Source organism: Copidosoma floridanum, unplaced genomic scaffold, assembly GCF_036245765.1.
Source record: "Copidosoma floridanum isolate Cflo_tuat_1 unplaced genomic scaffold, Cflo_Japanese_pri ptg000008l, whole genome shotgun sequence".
In the NCBI taxonomy this organism is placed as follows: domain Eukaryota; kingdom Metazoa; phylum Arthropoda; class Insecta; order Hymenoptera; family Encyrtidae; genus Copidosoma; species Copidosoma floridanum.
Window position 1 is genome coordinate 7,993,627 of NW_028321885.1, and position 17,290 is coordinate 8,010,916.

Consider the following 17,290-nt stretch of genomic DNA (forward strand, 5'->3'; position numbering starts at 1 on the left):
GATGACAAAAATCAATTTGTTGCTGATAGCTTTTACGAATAAAAGCTCTTTCAAGTGAAATACTTACAGAAAGAGTTATTAAAAAATGAGGTAATGAAGCTTATTTTAAAAGATGAGGATTTGACAATTCTCATAATAGTTAAATGAATGAACCAAAGATTTAATAAGTAACAATAAGAGTGAAGGAATAAGAGCCATAACTATCGCTTTTATTTGTGTGGTTTAACTACCATGTCGTCACTTCATATTTTTCTCTACTAATTTGTTAAATATTCATGCATACTTTTATTACCAAAAATATTTATAAATGTATTATCGTTTACAATAGCTTTTGAGAATCAATCAGGTATAAATGCCTGAAACATTTTGTTAACGGTAACAAGTACCTCATGATCAAACATCGTTGTAACATGCTTAATATTAGCTACTAGGTACTTCTTTCTAATCTCTTGCTCTTAGAGTTTCTTCATTGGCAGATAGATATTGCCTGCAATACAGGGAAGTGGTTAGAAATTTTTTTTTATAAGGTAATGATTATACATTAGTTTAAACATTACCATAGAGTCGTAAGCATAATACTTACAACAAAAAAAGTCATTACTGTAGTTTTGGATGCTTGCAGAGAGACTGTCTGTCCTTAAGCTTAGTGGAAAATTCAACAATCTTTCCGACTAAACTGAACGACTTACATATCCGCTTGAATCTTCTTTTCACTTCTCTACTCTTTTACTTACTTTTTCTACTATTTTACCATACATATCATCTACCCCTTTCTCATTGAGTTTTACCACTTTTTTATCTTCCTCATTAACTTATCCCATTTTTTTCTGTTTTATTAGTTTTGTGAGTATAGCTATGTCATCATGTATAAGCTTATGCCTCCATGATAGAGTGTCTGTAGTATTTGGATGTAGATGACATTCATCAACTAATAAGGTGAGCTAAGCTGGAAGATATAGCTTTTCTCTCTTTTTCTTTTTTTCTCCTCCCACCCTTTTTCGTATCTCTATTTCTTCTTCCACTCCATTTCCCTTTATTCCTTTAACAAGCTTACGATCTAGAGATGTAACCCATGGTAGTGCATCTGTCTTATCTAGGAGTAACTGACGTTTATCATCTTGTGGAATAATGCTATTTTGCACTGTTGCTCTCTATAGACAGTGTGTAGCTTAGAACGGATATTTTTTGCTAACACATAACTGTGAACTTATTGAAGAGACAGTTTTAGTAGTCCTCAAAGCCAATTTTAGTATTTGCAATAGCTGTTTTGGCACTCTTTGCCGTCGTAATAGCTTCTTGTCTTGCACACGGATGCAAAACATCCTACTTCGTACTTAAACGAATTTTCATGATGTTGCCACAGCATTTATCCTTTATTGGTCCAATGACTTTCTTGTTCATCTAGGGTACATTCAACTGATTATTCGAGAGATAATCTGATGTATCGAGTCTATCAATGTCTTTTTTTATAAATAAATATATATATATATATATTTATATATATATATATATATATTTTTTTTTTATTTCAACCCCAACTCTTATACGAAAGGCTGTTGGCGTTGGTGTACAGCAACTTATATTAGTCAAAATTCTGACTCATAAATAAAAAGTCAGAGTCGTATATAAGAGTTTTTGATATATTCAGTACACTTAAATCAATTTAAATTTATTTCCTCACACTAATCATAGTGCATGCGAGTTAATTACTTGCAAGATTTTTGGCAAAGATTGAGAGACTATAAAAGTTTGGTCGAGCAATTAGTTTACGCACTAAAGTACTTGTTCAGTAGCTTAAAACTTACTCGTTTGCGTTCCTTTTCCATGGTCTTATCGTATATGGCATTAATCGTGAGTTTAATAACGAAACGACCTTCTTAACATATTATTTATCTGCTTATTTTTCTCCATATTGAGATCTATGTACGGTTTGAACCATGGGTTTTGTCAGAAACGTAGAACTCTATGATTTTTCTTGGGTACTAGTCCATGTATAATTGACTGCTTCCATGCCTTGTAATATATGACGTAGCACTCCTTATCATAAAAAATCATCATGAGCTTTTGCTGTGTAGAGTGAGGTGGAACCAAATGTTGTGAGCAGAGGGGTTAATTATTCCAATCATTGTGAATATCTACTGAAAATTTCGTACCTACTTTCAATGTGTGCCTTTGGTTATCATCTGGTATATCGAGAAAGTTTGACTTTATAATATGGTCGACTTAGTGGAAGTCTCTTCTTGGTTAACTTCATAAGATATGTATCTTCTTTCTTAAGATAAAAATCTTTTCCTATGTAACAATTGATGGATTTAGCGTATCAGTTGCAGCATTAACTAATACCTACTCTGACTCCCTTCTCCACGAATGGGAGCATGTCTGTATCAGTGAGAAGCTGTACTTTGATTTAAGTGAGTTTTAACATAATGTCCCACGTCAGACCAAGCGTGGTGTAATAATGTGCAGGATCTGACTCGTACGCAGCCATGCAAAATGTGTGAGAAAATGTGTGTGTGAAAATTTTTAAAAATGTGTGCCAAGAGCAAAACGTCAATCTTCAAGAACAGATTAAAATAACTTCCCAGCGTTTAAATGCTAAACGTTTTTCAAAAATTTTGAGCAATCTCATAGACTCCATCGAAAATTTCGCTATCATTTAACTTACTGCAAAACGCCACTTCTCTTAAAACGTTCACTTTTGGCCAACTTTTTGATAATGGACTGCGAGTCATCGCCTGTTAGGCTCTTTAATATCAATGGTATGAATATTGAATCCTGGTAGTTGATGCTGCAACTTTCATAGGCAGCACCTCTGAGTTTTTTGGTCAGATAATGATGATCTCGTTCTTTTTCGGATTTTTTCTAAATAAGCCGCTGAAAATATGACAAGCTGTAGACTTCATAACTATCATCGTATTTGTTAGTTAATCTTGAAACTTCAAAATCCTTAGTGTTGAAATGCGTCTTATTGTTGACTTTTACGTTATTTTTTCAGATAACGTACTCTGTGACGAGCTCAGAGTTTACTTTCAAAGCATTGTGTTGATTTGGAGCACTAGTAGTGTTTGATGTAATAATAATCATTTTTGCATTACCTAAAAAGAAAATCATATTGATAAGTCCATAATTAATTATATTTTGACACTAGTTGCAATAGGATTGTTGAATGCTGGTGGTAGATTTGTTTATTGCACACTGGGAGTATCTCCACTATTTTGCCCATCATCTGCACTATTTCTACTATCAACATTATATGATGCACTTAGATCATCTGCACTTTTTTGCTTACTATTACTATTCCGCACACTAGAACTATCAACACTGTTTTTGATACTATCATTGTTTTTCTCACTATACTGCTGCTTCGATAAATGGTGCTCCTCTGGTTTTTTTTAGTAAACTGCTCAACTTGTCTTAAACGCAGAATAAAGTAACCCAGATAGATTGGTAGAATTGCATATTTCCTCTGAATAATGATGTGAAGGCCTTTCTATCAAACTAAATGCTTTAAACGATTAATTGGTCAACTCTAACCATCTTTATAGATTGTCATTATCTGCTTCAGCAATCTGCCTGAAGGCTTTTAACAGCAAAGCGGTGGCGTATTAAAGGTACTGAATATTTATGATGTCTATAAGAAATAAATAAATAATTTTAGAAAAGATTATTTGAGTAAGAAAGAGAGAAAGAGAGAGAGAGAGAGAGAGAGAAAGAAGAAAGAAGAAGAGCGAGAGGGACAGAGAAAAAGAGAGAGAGAGAAAAAAGAAAGAGAGGGAGAGGGACAGACAGAGAGACAGAGAGAGAAGAAAAAAAGAGAGGAAGAGGGACAGAGAGAGAGAAAGACAGAGAGAGGGAGAGGGACAGAAAGAGAGAGAAAGAGACAGAGAGGGAGAGACGTTAGAGAGACAAAGGGAGAGAGAGAGAGAGAAAGAAAGAGAATGGGAAAGAGAAAGAAAAAAGGAGAGGGATAATGGGTGAAACCTTGCACTTAGCTTGATAATCTTCTCCAGGTACGCTACCTCATTGTCTCCATTTCAGTTGAAGAAGTTAGTATTAGAGCTGCAGCACCATGACTGCTCTCTCACCTGCGATGCCTTCACTAATTTTTATAAACACCGTTGCTTTTTTAAAATCTATTGAATAGAAAATCTTACTATTACTTAAGTCACCATTATCACCAACCCCTAGTATCTACTGCTGCACACGCATCTGTATGCCTTATTAAGATACGATAATATAAATATAAGCTGCAGAGCTCGAAAATTTCAGTCTGTTATGGAAGGAGTTGTGTGGATCATACTTTCTCTGATCTAGTGCGTTTTCTCGACAAAAACCATGAAGTGTATCATTGGTCTTCAATGCTTTTTGAAATCACCTTGAGATATTACCCGCAAGGAGCTTCCTATCATTAACTATGAAGAATAGGATGCTCAACCCAGAGTCTACTACTTTCAGCTATCAAATAAGTGGATAGATTTATATACTGAAGATCGTAGTTTAAATAATTGTTTAAAAAAGAATTACCATTGGGCTTCAAGTTTGAGTATAATCTCATTGAAAAGTTATACTTGTATCCTACAAGATTCGTTAAAAGATGCAAGTTCTATACGTGTAAAGCGTTAAGAAATAAATGAGTTAACAGAAAAAAATCTGCTTCATGGTAGGTAAAACATGAATTACTACATTATAAATCAAATTTATTCATTAAATACTTGAACTGTTATTTTTTCAATAGCATCATTAATATTAATGACCATGATTGCCCCTCTATCAATAGAATTATTAAAGACAGCTCTGCGATGTGTTAAAATCATCCTTTGTGGTCGGATGGTGCATGCGCTTATAAAAATGTACATGCAATGAAATATTTTATGATTTAACGTAAGAAGCAGACAAATGTAGAAAAAGATAGAGGATTTAGTAAAATTTATAGTTATAATTCCCTTAAAAATATGTATAGAAATTTAACGAAATAAAATTATTAATTTGTAAAAAAAGAAAACTTTAAAAGGAAAGCTTAATGATCGGTCCTCCTAAGTAGGAGCATAGGTTGGGTCTCTGACTTTCTGTCCTGTTACTTTTATATGAAGTCTTACCTTCTCAAATTTTTGAAGTTAGTTAAGTGAAAAAATGTATTATGAAATCTTTGAGTTTCACGCAGACAAATAATTTTCAAGGTATTTTGTGCCCAAAGGTTAAAAACAGGATGGTGTGTTAAATTAAATTAATTTATTTAGATCATTGTTAAGTTAAAACGCTTTGTTTTTATTTTTTATAATATAATTAAAATAATCAGAAGATAAAAACTTTTTAAAATTTATTATACGATTGTTTGATCTTGATATTATTCTCTAAGGTGTATCATGGGTAATGTATATAATTTTTTGTGCTCCCTCTGTCTGTTTATTTCACATTATTTAAAAACTTTCGCTCCTTTGCCTCCATACGTAGAAACCTAATCTTTGATGATAAAATAGTGCATTGACCTGTCAGTCAATGCCACTATCTTCATGCAGCCCATTTTTTAGCAATACTGCTCTTATCTTTTGGATCATCTCCAAAACGAATTGGGTAAACTCATGACTCCCACTAAGTTTGATTTACTCTCTTTCTCGCTAAAATGCGTTTTTTAAAGTAACTTACTGATCTAAAATTAAAGAAAATTTTATGATTTTATTACTCTTACGTCAATACATCTTTATACATACGAATTATGTATACTATCCTTTTTACTTAGTGCAAATGAATCATGTAAGTTATCATTTTCAATTGCTTGAAAAAAAAAATGTACCTTATACTGCAGTATGAACCGGACGATGTCAGATAAGTTGTATTGTTAAATATGTGATCCGTCAGCTCTAAGCCTCAAATTGTAGATGGTAAAGGTGGTGGAGGTATGAATAGTGGAGATGGCAGTTCATTGAAATCTGTACGATCGGTGAAGTAAGCACCAAAGCTCTTATAATTGTATGAAAAATATCATTTAGTAACAAAAAAAGTAGTAGATTTTGTTCAAAAAAATTTTCTTTAAAAACTGTATCATGTAAATGAAAAATTTTTAAAGTTATTTGAAGATATACACTTAGCTTTATCATGGTATTCTAGATAATAGTATTAAATTTACTCTAGTAAAAAGGTCTTAAGCCTGCTCCTCTTGCTCTGTAGACTTTATCTTCTTTTTCAACAACTTGAAAGAAAAATGATAAGCAATGGTCCATCAGCGGCATTTACACCCGATTGTTGGTAGATCCTCAAATGACTTGCGATTTTCAAGTCTCATCTGGTAAATCTCATCTTGTAAATCCCATCCACCACTGTATGTATTAAAGTATAAGATTAATAGTTCAATCTATAGACTGTAACCTGGTAAGTCCCATTTACTACTATCAATGGTATAAAGCACGAGATCTACACATCACTTTCTACGAAACTGGTCGAGGAAATCCCATCAACTACTCAGTACGTTCTAGAACAGCTATTTTTTCTAATACATATAAAATTCAATGGGATATTTAATTTACAATTTAAACAGTTTTTCATTCATTCAAATGTGTTATTATATCTGATAGCATATAACATTTGGAAATGCTATATATTCAATTTAAAGTAATAAATATTTGAGAAATTGATGATCAATGGTTGTATCTCACTAGTCAGCAAAAGAAGGAAATATAGTTAAAAAGTTTGAATTATTAATAAGCGATCGGTTACTATAAGTGGATAGCGAGTTAGAATGACAGTAATGTAGTGCAAAACAAATGCGATAAAAAAAATGAAAAAATTATAAGCTGATATAAAATACCTACGAAAACAACAGGAATTAAGCGAAACAAGCGAAATATTCGGTGTGATTATCTGTCATGCTACACTTGCTGAATGTTGATCGATCAAAGTCTCCGAGGCGAGAGAGAGCAATCCCAACGCTCTTCACTGGACACAACGAGACAGATGTCGAGCCGCCGTAAAAGAAGGAGTGGTTTCGGCCAATAGGAAAATTCACAAACTGTTCAAAATAATGCTACTGTCCTCTTCCTTCCATTGCATAAAGGCAGCCCTAAAGGTGCAAGCTATGACAATATTTAACGAACACAAACTTGAACAGTAACTTGTTTTACTACTCTGAGCACAGTGTTAATAATATCTGATTGTAAAAAATATGTCTAATTCATCGTAGTTTTACTAGCACTGTACCTATATTACTATTTACTGTTAAAATTAACATAGTGAGCATAGGTAGCAGTAATACCTACGCTTAGCTTAGAAGTTTTACTACCAGCATGATAAATGTGATTAGCTATTGAAATAACTAGACAATGGATATTCTAGGTTCTGACTATGAATACACGTTCAACATATTTTAAGAAAATACGAGACGATAAGAATATTGTGCTCCAAAGTTCAGTGATCCAAGTAACACGGGATCGTAAAAGTAATATCTAGTATTAAAGTCACATTCAGATATTAAGTATTCTTTATGAGGACTAGGGCATCTCACATTGATGAAAATATACGTGTGTCTGTATATATGTTTTTTACCTAATTAACGGTTCGTGCTTCACGCTTTTGCACTGTTATGAGTTATTATAATAGTTCATGTACTTGTACCTCTCCACGATCGAAAGTAAGCTTCTTATCAGAGATTGTCAAAATTCCAGATCAGGAAGTATTAAGTATATTGTACACCTTGTTAAAGCATTTTAGAAAGTAAACACTTTTTAAGTTATGTATCATTTCGTCGTATCGTGGGTACATACCTCCCAACTTTTCTTTTAAGTATGAATAAAATCAAGTATTTTTTCGTACGTTGAAATTGTTGATTCTATGTTAACAGTACATTTGAATTTATGTAGCCTAAGCTTTCATGTGATTGAAAGAATTTTTCTAACAAAAAATATAGTTTGTAAAAAGCTGCTTGAATATTTAAAATATAGTTTTTCATTAAAATCTTAAAATAAAAATCAGTATTTCTTTAAACCTATACGTAACTAGTTCTATTATTTAAATATAATGACAAGAATATTCGTACGAATGCAAAATAATTACGTATATGTAGTCAAGATCATAATACAACCCTTTTTGTGAAAATGGAACTATTAATCGTACGGTAGTACTTCTCATAGCAATTATCTTTACTTTACCATTTTTATGCATAGTGATTTTTATGCAGCACTTTTTACAGTGTGGTTACACTAAATTTAATTTATTATATAATTTATAGTTCAAACAACTTATACAAATTTAAATGCTTTATCATACTTAATTGCATAAAAGATTTAGAAATATTACAAACCTATCTCAGAGTAACAAATAGTTAACAATAAAAATGGAAAAATTCCATCGTGTGGACTTTTAAAAATAAGTTAATAAGCTTTAAAAATGAGGATGTTCAATTTTTAGTTTCTTACATTTAAAAAATCTACATATGTTAAATCTCACTTTTTTAAATAGTAGGCAGTGACAATATTAAATTCTATATAACAAGTTTTTTTCATAATTTTTATCTTGATTCGTAACACCTATCAAAGAGAATAGGTATATGCGTGATACTTAGCTCTGTGTATTGTGTAATACTCAAGACATACAAGCTAATTAACTTCTTATAGCATCCGAAATTCATTGTCACTATCCGTCATCTGATACTTTCTTAAGTATAGCTGATCATATAGAAGCATTTATAGCTGTACTTGACAATGTAAGGTATGAGTACACACTTATTCAAACAGCTTTTCTGTGGTGTAGTATTCACTGCAAGCCCACGAGTGCACACACACACACCTTAGAGCAGTATTAAAGCTACTTTACTAATGTGTAGTAGCAAGAAAACTTTTTGGTATAACACATGCTTTTTTATAACTTTTATCTCGATTCAAATTACTGTTTGAAAAAAGTGAGTACATGAGATTTTCAAATGTTTTTTGTGTTCTACTTTCAATATAAAAGTCATTTGACTTTTTCATGGTATCAGAAATTCATTGTTAATTGCTGTCGTCTCTGATACTTCCATAAGTAAAGCTGATAATGAACACTTGTAGCTGTAGATTATGATATTATGTATAAATGTGCGTGCTTATTTAAACATCTTTACTATAGTGTATCTTTCAATGTATATATCCTACAGTAGTGAAGCTACTGCTTATATGCAGTAGCACTACGTAAGGCTAATATAATGCTACAAGAGATGAGCTGTCTGGACGATTGAGTAGGGAGGCTACCAGGTCATGTTGTAATCAACTGCTCTAAGCAAAAATGAATCGCTCAAAAATTCTTCAGTAAATGTACGTTTAGAATTTAAACCTTATGAAAGTTTTTCTAACAATACATTAGCCTATTACATAATTTCACATGATTGTTCGGTCCATTGCAGTCCATTAAGTAAGGCTGTTAAAAAATTTAGAAAAAACATTGATACGTGTCATAAACCAACTAAAAGTAATTTTCATAGCAACGTGAAATATAAAAAAAGTTCATCTACAGATGATAAACAAGTCTTGGCTTATAATTAATGGATAAAGAGTACAACAGAAAACTCTTTTATAAACAAAAAAAAATAAAAACTTAAAATTAATGGATTATATAGTTGGCATGTAGGGCTTCAAACTGACGACCAATGTCTTTGTATTGAAAAAGTTGCATATAGTTTTTTTTGCGTTTACATTCAAGCAATCATTTGCTTCAGGCTTTTAAATTTTATGTTTTCAGCATTAAAAATTTAATGGAAAGTTGAAACGATGACTGTACCTCAGCGGTAAAAGTGTGGTAAAGGAGAGGATCACTACTGTAATAATAATAGCAGCACAATTTTTAAAATAAGGCAAATTATTTCTATCAATGTGTACGGCAGGGTTAGTATAATGCCATGAGAAGGAAGTTACCCCCCACCTTTTCCCGATAAAAAGATCAGAGTCGGTACAGGACAAGAAATAGTGTCATACCTATGGGGCTACAAGGCCTGGCTTAGTACTTCCATGGATAAAAGAGCCCTGTAACATTGGGCCTACAAGGCCTGGCATAGTACCCTATGGGTAAAATGATCTAATACTAATAGTTCTAACAATCTAAAAATTGGATTCGTTATTTCTCAAGAAATTTAGACAGTTATTTTGTATAACTATGAAAGACAGGAAAAAATTAATTAATTAAATTAACTGGTAAAAGATTTTACCCGTAGTTATTTATTTTTTGATTATAATACATGTTCAAATGACAATCATAAAGTGTCTTCCTTTCATACAACAACATCAGAATCATAGTGATTGAACCAAATCTTTCATAAGTTTAGGTATCAGATATGTATTGATGTCATTTTTCTGTTTTACTTTTAACACAATGTTCAAAAATATAAAAAAGACTCAAATACTAAATAAGTATTCTTGCTGTCTTATAAATGCTTCTAGATAAAGCTACCATAAGAAAGTTATCTTGATCATTTAAGTTATGTAGACATAACTTACTGTTAGAAGAACGTTTTACAATAGTGTGCTAAAAATAGGTGTTTTCCGCACTGACATTAGTATGGAAAATCGATTTTCCCACATTGTGTGCAGAAAAGGTGTGTCGCAAAGGTTTTTGATCGATTTTCCACACTAATATCAGTGCGGAAGACACTTATTTTCTGCACACTTATTGCGAAATAGTTATTTACGTAACAAGTGCGGAAAAGACGATTTCACGCACGAGTAGTGACTGACTCACACGAGTGGCTGGAGTTGACGGGAACAAGTACCAGTTGAGCACACGAGTGCGTAGCACGAGTGTGACCTCAACGTACGAGTTACCGTCACCGGCCACGAGTGCGAGTCTATCAAACGAGTGCGGAAAATTGTCCCGCACAAGTTGCGTACAAGTTTTTTTGCTGTGTGTGAGAAAAATAGGTACAAAATAGGTATGAAATTTTGATTTCCAGTGTGTAGCAAAATTTTTTCCGGTGTGTGGCAAAACCTTTTCCGCACATCTTTTCCGTACACTGTGTGGCAAAACTCTTTGCCACACCCTTTTTCCACACACTTTGTGACAAAAACCTTTGCCTCACACCTTTTCCGCACACTGTGCCAAAAAACCTTTGCCACACATATTTGTCGCACACTATGTGGGAAAATCGATTTTCCATACTAATTACAGTGCAAAAAACACCCATTTTCCGCATACTATTGTGAAACAGTAGTTTTTCTACGAGTTTAAAAAGTCTTTGTTTGCGAACCAAGAGGTTTGCGGCCCGAGCCGAAGGCAAGGTCCGTAACAAAGTTCGGAAAGGAGACTTTTCGAACGAGTATCGGAAAACTGCTTTTTTGCCCGAGGAAGTACCAGCCTCCCAAAACCACCCGAGGGCAGAAAAAACTTGTACGCAACTCGTGCGGGACGATTTCCCACACTCATGTGATAGACTCGCACGAGTGGCCGGAGTTGACGAGAACGAGTGCTACACGAGTGCGTAGCATGAGTCGTGCGGGAAATCGTCTTTTCTGCACTTGTTACGTAAATAACTATTTTATACTATTCTAGGGTCAATGTATACCATAGCTACGTTAAGAATAGGCTGGTGACCAAGGTTTAAAGTGCTTCTCAAACACTTGTTCTTAATCAATAATATTATAATATCTCGTAGATTATTAAAGTACATTGATTTTTTATCTTAGAAAATTTTTTGGTACTAAATATTAGGACCTTATGTAGAATACCACCCATACTTGTTCTATCTGTGTACAAATGATGTGAAAAAAGCTATTGGAGACCGTTGTATTATAAAATGGAAAGTATTAGAAACGTTTTATATTTTCTAAATATCTACTCAAATTCAGTTTAGTTATAAAAATGTACAATGTGGTAACGTTACTTCGGTGATGAACTATCTATTTACATCTTTTTTTTAAAAGATGAAACAGCATAATTTTTTTTTTTTTACTTGCTTATTTTACTTTGAAGTTATTATCTTACTGATTCGTATATCAAAGTATGTTTAATATTCTGAAACCCTTTTACACAATCTTTCTAAAAAACTTTGCAATAACCAATTTAAAACATCAAATTATAGACTCTAATAAAAAGTAGCATTAATAAGCTTCAAATTAAAAAACTTTTCTTCTGCATATGTTACAAATTGAACCAAATATGTCTCACTTTTTAAGTAGCGGTACTAAATAATATATTTTGATTACTCAAAAGAAGTTATAACTGTAAGCCATAATTTACCTTGCTGTTTGACGAAATGACTATTTTGCTTAAACAATGCTATACTTTTTTTACAAATTAAATAAATTTGTAGTAAATTTAAAAAGTTTTCTATTTATTTTACAGATCAAATGGATTTGTGACAAATTTGAAAACTCATCATACAGTCGACAAATTATCCAAGCAATTAATAAATTTTCTGCTGAACAATCTAAAATTGATATGCTACATCCAAATTTTTGTGCAGGCTTATTATCAACTAGTGAATTTGAGAAAGTAGGAGTTTCTACACAGTTAAAGTGGCTTATTTGGAGAGTGTATACAGATAATAGAAGGAATCTATCTACATTTTTTCTGAGGCTCAGCCTGTACATGGTAATAAAGTTTAACTACATTTCAAACCAAAATAATTTCCTTACATTATTAATAATATTTTATTGAGGAAGGTTAAAAAATGATACTGCTCCACGATTGTGATAGGAAATAAACTCTTGTTTCATAAACTTAACTAAGATCAACAAATCATTCCTAATAATAAGAAATATCGCATTCTAACAACACTTTCATTTTAACCATTTTCATTGTAAGATATAGTTTAAAATTTGTTGTACAGTCTAAATTTTAAGTGAATATTATTATCGTGAAACTTTTGTTGTATAAGATTTTGACTCAAAAAAACTGTACTTGCTAAGATATATATTCAAAATGTATACCCTCTAATACGAGTCATATTTCGCACTGTTATTGTATGAAACCCACATGTCTGATACGAAAAAAATGGACATAAATACTCAAGCATTATTACTTTGGCAGAAGATAACTGTAGGTTTTAAGTTAAGCGTATAACATATACACACAAACGTGTGTGTGTGTTTGTATTTGTAGGGGTGCGTGTGTGGGTGTGTGTGTGTTATTTTTAAAAGTGTCTAATGTGAAAACCACGCCCTATTAGGATATATGACTATAACATTTGAAAGTAATGGGACAGTATGAATAACTATAATTTTGTCCGCACAATAACCCTGCAATCTTTTTTTACAATTATCTAAGCATAAGTCACCTTTAATGAACAAACATGCACGCATGCACACCCACACCCATATATATATATATATATATATATATAAAGTAGTGGGGCTAACGCCCCCCTGCACGTTCCGTGCGCCAACCCCCCAGTCACAGATTGAGTAGACAAAATAACGACATTGCTCGTGTAATTATCAATGCTGGCTGAGAATGAGTTCACAACAACAGAATACGTGACTCACGAAGGAGTTGATAAAACAGTTAATAATATTAATATTAATTTTCCAGTAGAATTTTGAAATAATATCAGAGAAGGTCTTCCACCACACAAATTAATATTAAAAATAAATGGTATAGTAATTTTAATAAGAAATTTAAGTCTATCAGACGGTTTCTATTATGCCACAAGATTGTAAATAACAAAATTATTTAAGTATAATATAGAAGCAGAAATAATAATGGGAGAAAAAAGGGAAGCAAAGTTTATATTCCTAGAATAACATTAAATACTGGCACCTCATTATCATTACCTTTTGTCTTCTACAGAAAACAGTTTCCCTTTGTATTAGCATTTTCTATGTTTATCAACAAATCACAAGGACGGAGTTTTGATTAACTTTATCAAGATGTAAGAATCCGAAAAAATTTTTATTCAAATTGATTCCGAGAATAATTCGGAAGTTAGAAATATTGTTTAGCAAGAAATTTTTCAGTAATTCAAAAATATGTAATTTCAAAGATCATCTCATTTAAACAGACATATGTTAGTTCATAAGATCCATGAAAAAAATATGTAAGAAATGTGGAAAGGGTTTATAAATAACAGATGAGATCAAACGACACATGAAATGTCACAACATTAAATTAACAGAATCAATTATTGTTTCAAAAGCTTCATTGTGTTTGTCTATTGAATTAAACCTTTTCCTAAATTCTATCTTTTTGTCAATAAAGTCCTGAGTTAATCAGGAATTTTATGTTTGGGTAAAGTATACATGGACCAGAAAGAGATTCTAAATGTCAAAGTTCAATCAAGTTAAACAAAAATGGTCCTTCAGAGACATATAGTGAGTAAGGGGGAGGGAATAGACAGAGGGGGACCTATGGTCAGTGACTTGAAAAACCCTAAAAACGAGGTATGACTTGGGTACTAAATTACATACATTTTTTAACATTTCAGGTGGTAAAATATTCTATAAATAAGTATTTTTTGGGGGGAGGTGGAGGGGAAGCAAGGAGGAGCTAAGAAGGAGTGGGGAGGAGTGGGATGAGCGTAGGGTAGGTCACTTAAATATAATTTGATCGAAAATGACGTAAATACAAGCAAATAACTATGTGAATCGAGGGGGAGCTAAGGGGGAGCTGAGGGGTTGCAGGGTGAAGCAAGGGGCAGGGGGGGCCGAGACTTACTTTCGTCAATTCAACTATATAGTATAGGGATATATATATGTATATTCGGATGGAGGACAATGTACAGGGACATATATAAACACCAATATAATATGGTTATTTTTGTGGGGCCAGCCACAAACTTTTAACTGTCCCTCTGCCACCTCCCACCATTAGTTCACAAAGGTGCACCAACCATCTTTTTAACCTCAATATCAAGTTGATGGATCATTATATGAAAAAATAGTAATCATAATCTATTTGCGAAAGCCCCTCAAAGAGGTGTAAAATTAGACGATAAGAAATATATTTATATAAAAAGTTCTAGACGTTAAGAAAGGTATTTATTAAAAAAGTTCTAGAAATGTTATTAGATACTAAGTATTACAAATTATTTAAGAATCGTCAATTACATACGTTGAGAAATTCTGTTTATAAACTTATTAGTAAATGGATTAATATAGGTACATGTGACCTTAATTTTGGTTTTAATATACTGAATGCCAACAAAAATATTACGGACTAAGCAAAATCGCCTGGGCTACTAAAAATAGACAACAAAAATAAGCCAATTTGAATTATAGTGTACACTGTTATTTAATCCACATATTGTGTAGACAAAGCTACGAGTATTTTTTCTAAACAATTTATCAGCCTTACTTTAAACATTATCTAAAAAAGCAGCCATGTACTACAACAATCTTTTGAGGAAGTTCGAACTAATGACGACCATAGACTTGTTCCCTATGATAAGATTTTTTTTATAGTAATATTAGTATTAGTTGTGTCATAAAAAGGATTTAATGCCAAATGGCACTACTTTAACATATGGATTTAGTAAATATTATTAAATAACATACTGATACTTGTAGATCCAATTCATTTTTAAATTAACAACGATCGCGCTGAAGGATATACTTGGGAAATGTACGCGCGTAGTTGGTGTCTTGATCCTCGAGCTTTGTTACAAATAAACCTTACGTATACTGTGGTGGAACTTCAGTTCTCATAACTTCGCACCTTCTATGAGAAGGCGCACTCTTCTGTCGTTGTTCTATTTGACTTGAATGTTAAGTATACTTTTTCCTATAAATTTAACCACTTCATTCTCTTTTTCCGTATATATATATGTATACCCAGTATAGAAGTACCACCCCTCATTGCTTATCCTGACAAGAGAGAACTATATCCAGGGAAAAAGAAAATTCTCTGTATTTCTCTCTAAACTTTACCCTACCAAAAATGTGTAAAATCCTAACACCCCCAATTACCCCTCACACTTCCTTGCAAGTCAAGCGGCCTTTTTACATTCCAATCTCCAAAAATTAGGATACAATTCTTTCAATTTCATTTTTTTTTTAAGGATTCTAAGATTGTTTCTTCCCAGCATATTGCCCCATTATTCCTTACAGAAGCTCATAATAGTCCAAGAAAATTATGTTATAGTTATGTTTTTGGACCTTCCCTCACAACCCCTATGGTCACCCCACACCCTACTTTAGAAATGAACGAAAATTCTCCACATTTCACCGTGACTTTTACCCAGCAACAAATGTGTGAGCCTCCTCTATACGCCTCTCCCACACAAACTTCGAACTTTAAGTGTCTCATCAACAGCTTCTCCTTAGCTTCCATAATAACTTAGAATTTTTTTATGAAAAAATGTTATAGAAGGATACATATAAGGTAATTTGTCAATACCAGAGCACATCGCATTCCCTCCACAAGAACTTAAAATGTAATCTTAAAATACTTTATCATAAGGTTTCTATAAGTTACTCACCCTTAGCCCTATCTTAACTGCCATATTAATTAAAAACTTTTTGTTAGATAACTTTATAATAGGGTAAAGAAGAGCTAATCTCCTACCTTCCTTCATCAAAAAATTGAAATTTTTCTCAGATACCTGTTATTTTTATATTTGTCCACACCTTATCTTCACAGTTTATTATCTATTCTGTTTTATAAATTTTTGTCTAAGTAATAATAAATTTAATTATAAATTAACACTTTTTGAACACACGTAGTTTACGAGGTGGACAGTTACATCAACGTTATATTGAATTATGTTACATTTGAATCATTCTATATTATACATTTATTACTGTGGATATTTTTTTATTTTCTCTTACTCTACACTCTTTTTTAAAAACGTCTTATCCAACCGTTTCTTGATATCACTCATAATATATAAAAAAAAAAAATTTTTATTGGGTTGATTTTATTGTATATTAGAGAGCACCCTATTTTATTGAACCACAACTGTACCTTTATTTGTAATGTCGCACAACATCTTTTGGAATTGTATATAGTGACTAATAATATCATAATATATGTTAACCTCGATGAAATAATAAAAAAATTTTTAAATAAAGAGAACTGAACAAAAACTTTACCTTTTTGTACCACATTTCCACAAGGCAAACAATCAGATATGCAATCTTTTTTTTACTGTGATTATCTAATGTATAAGTTTTTCTATTTATAACATAAAAGTATGCGACATGATTTATATATATTTTAAATGATTGCAAATTTATATAAGAATGTAGTAATAACAATCGTAACATTCATTGCTAATTTTTTGTGTGCACACTATCTAAAAAGGCCATTAGAAGGAAGATACTTAAATATATGGTCTTCACGTTCATCTATTTGTTGTACCTATATGTTTACTATAAACGTACACTTAGAGATAAAACCAATATTA

General features: G+C 32.1%; 1 protein-coding gene across 1 annotated transcript in view; it reads left to right on the forward strand.

Annotated features, from left to right (window-relative positions):
* bw (brown) overlaps positions 1-17,290 on the forward strand; it is a 904,351-nt gene that overhangs the window by 646,508 nt on the left and 240,553 nt on the right. The window contains exon 9 of the mRNA XM_089589289.1: positions 12,292-12,540. Within this exon, the coding sequence (XP_089445415.1) occupies positions 12,292-12,540 (249 nt within the window). The remainder of the gene's footprint in view (positions 1-12,291; positions 12,541-17,290) is intronic.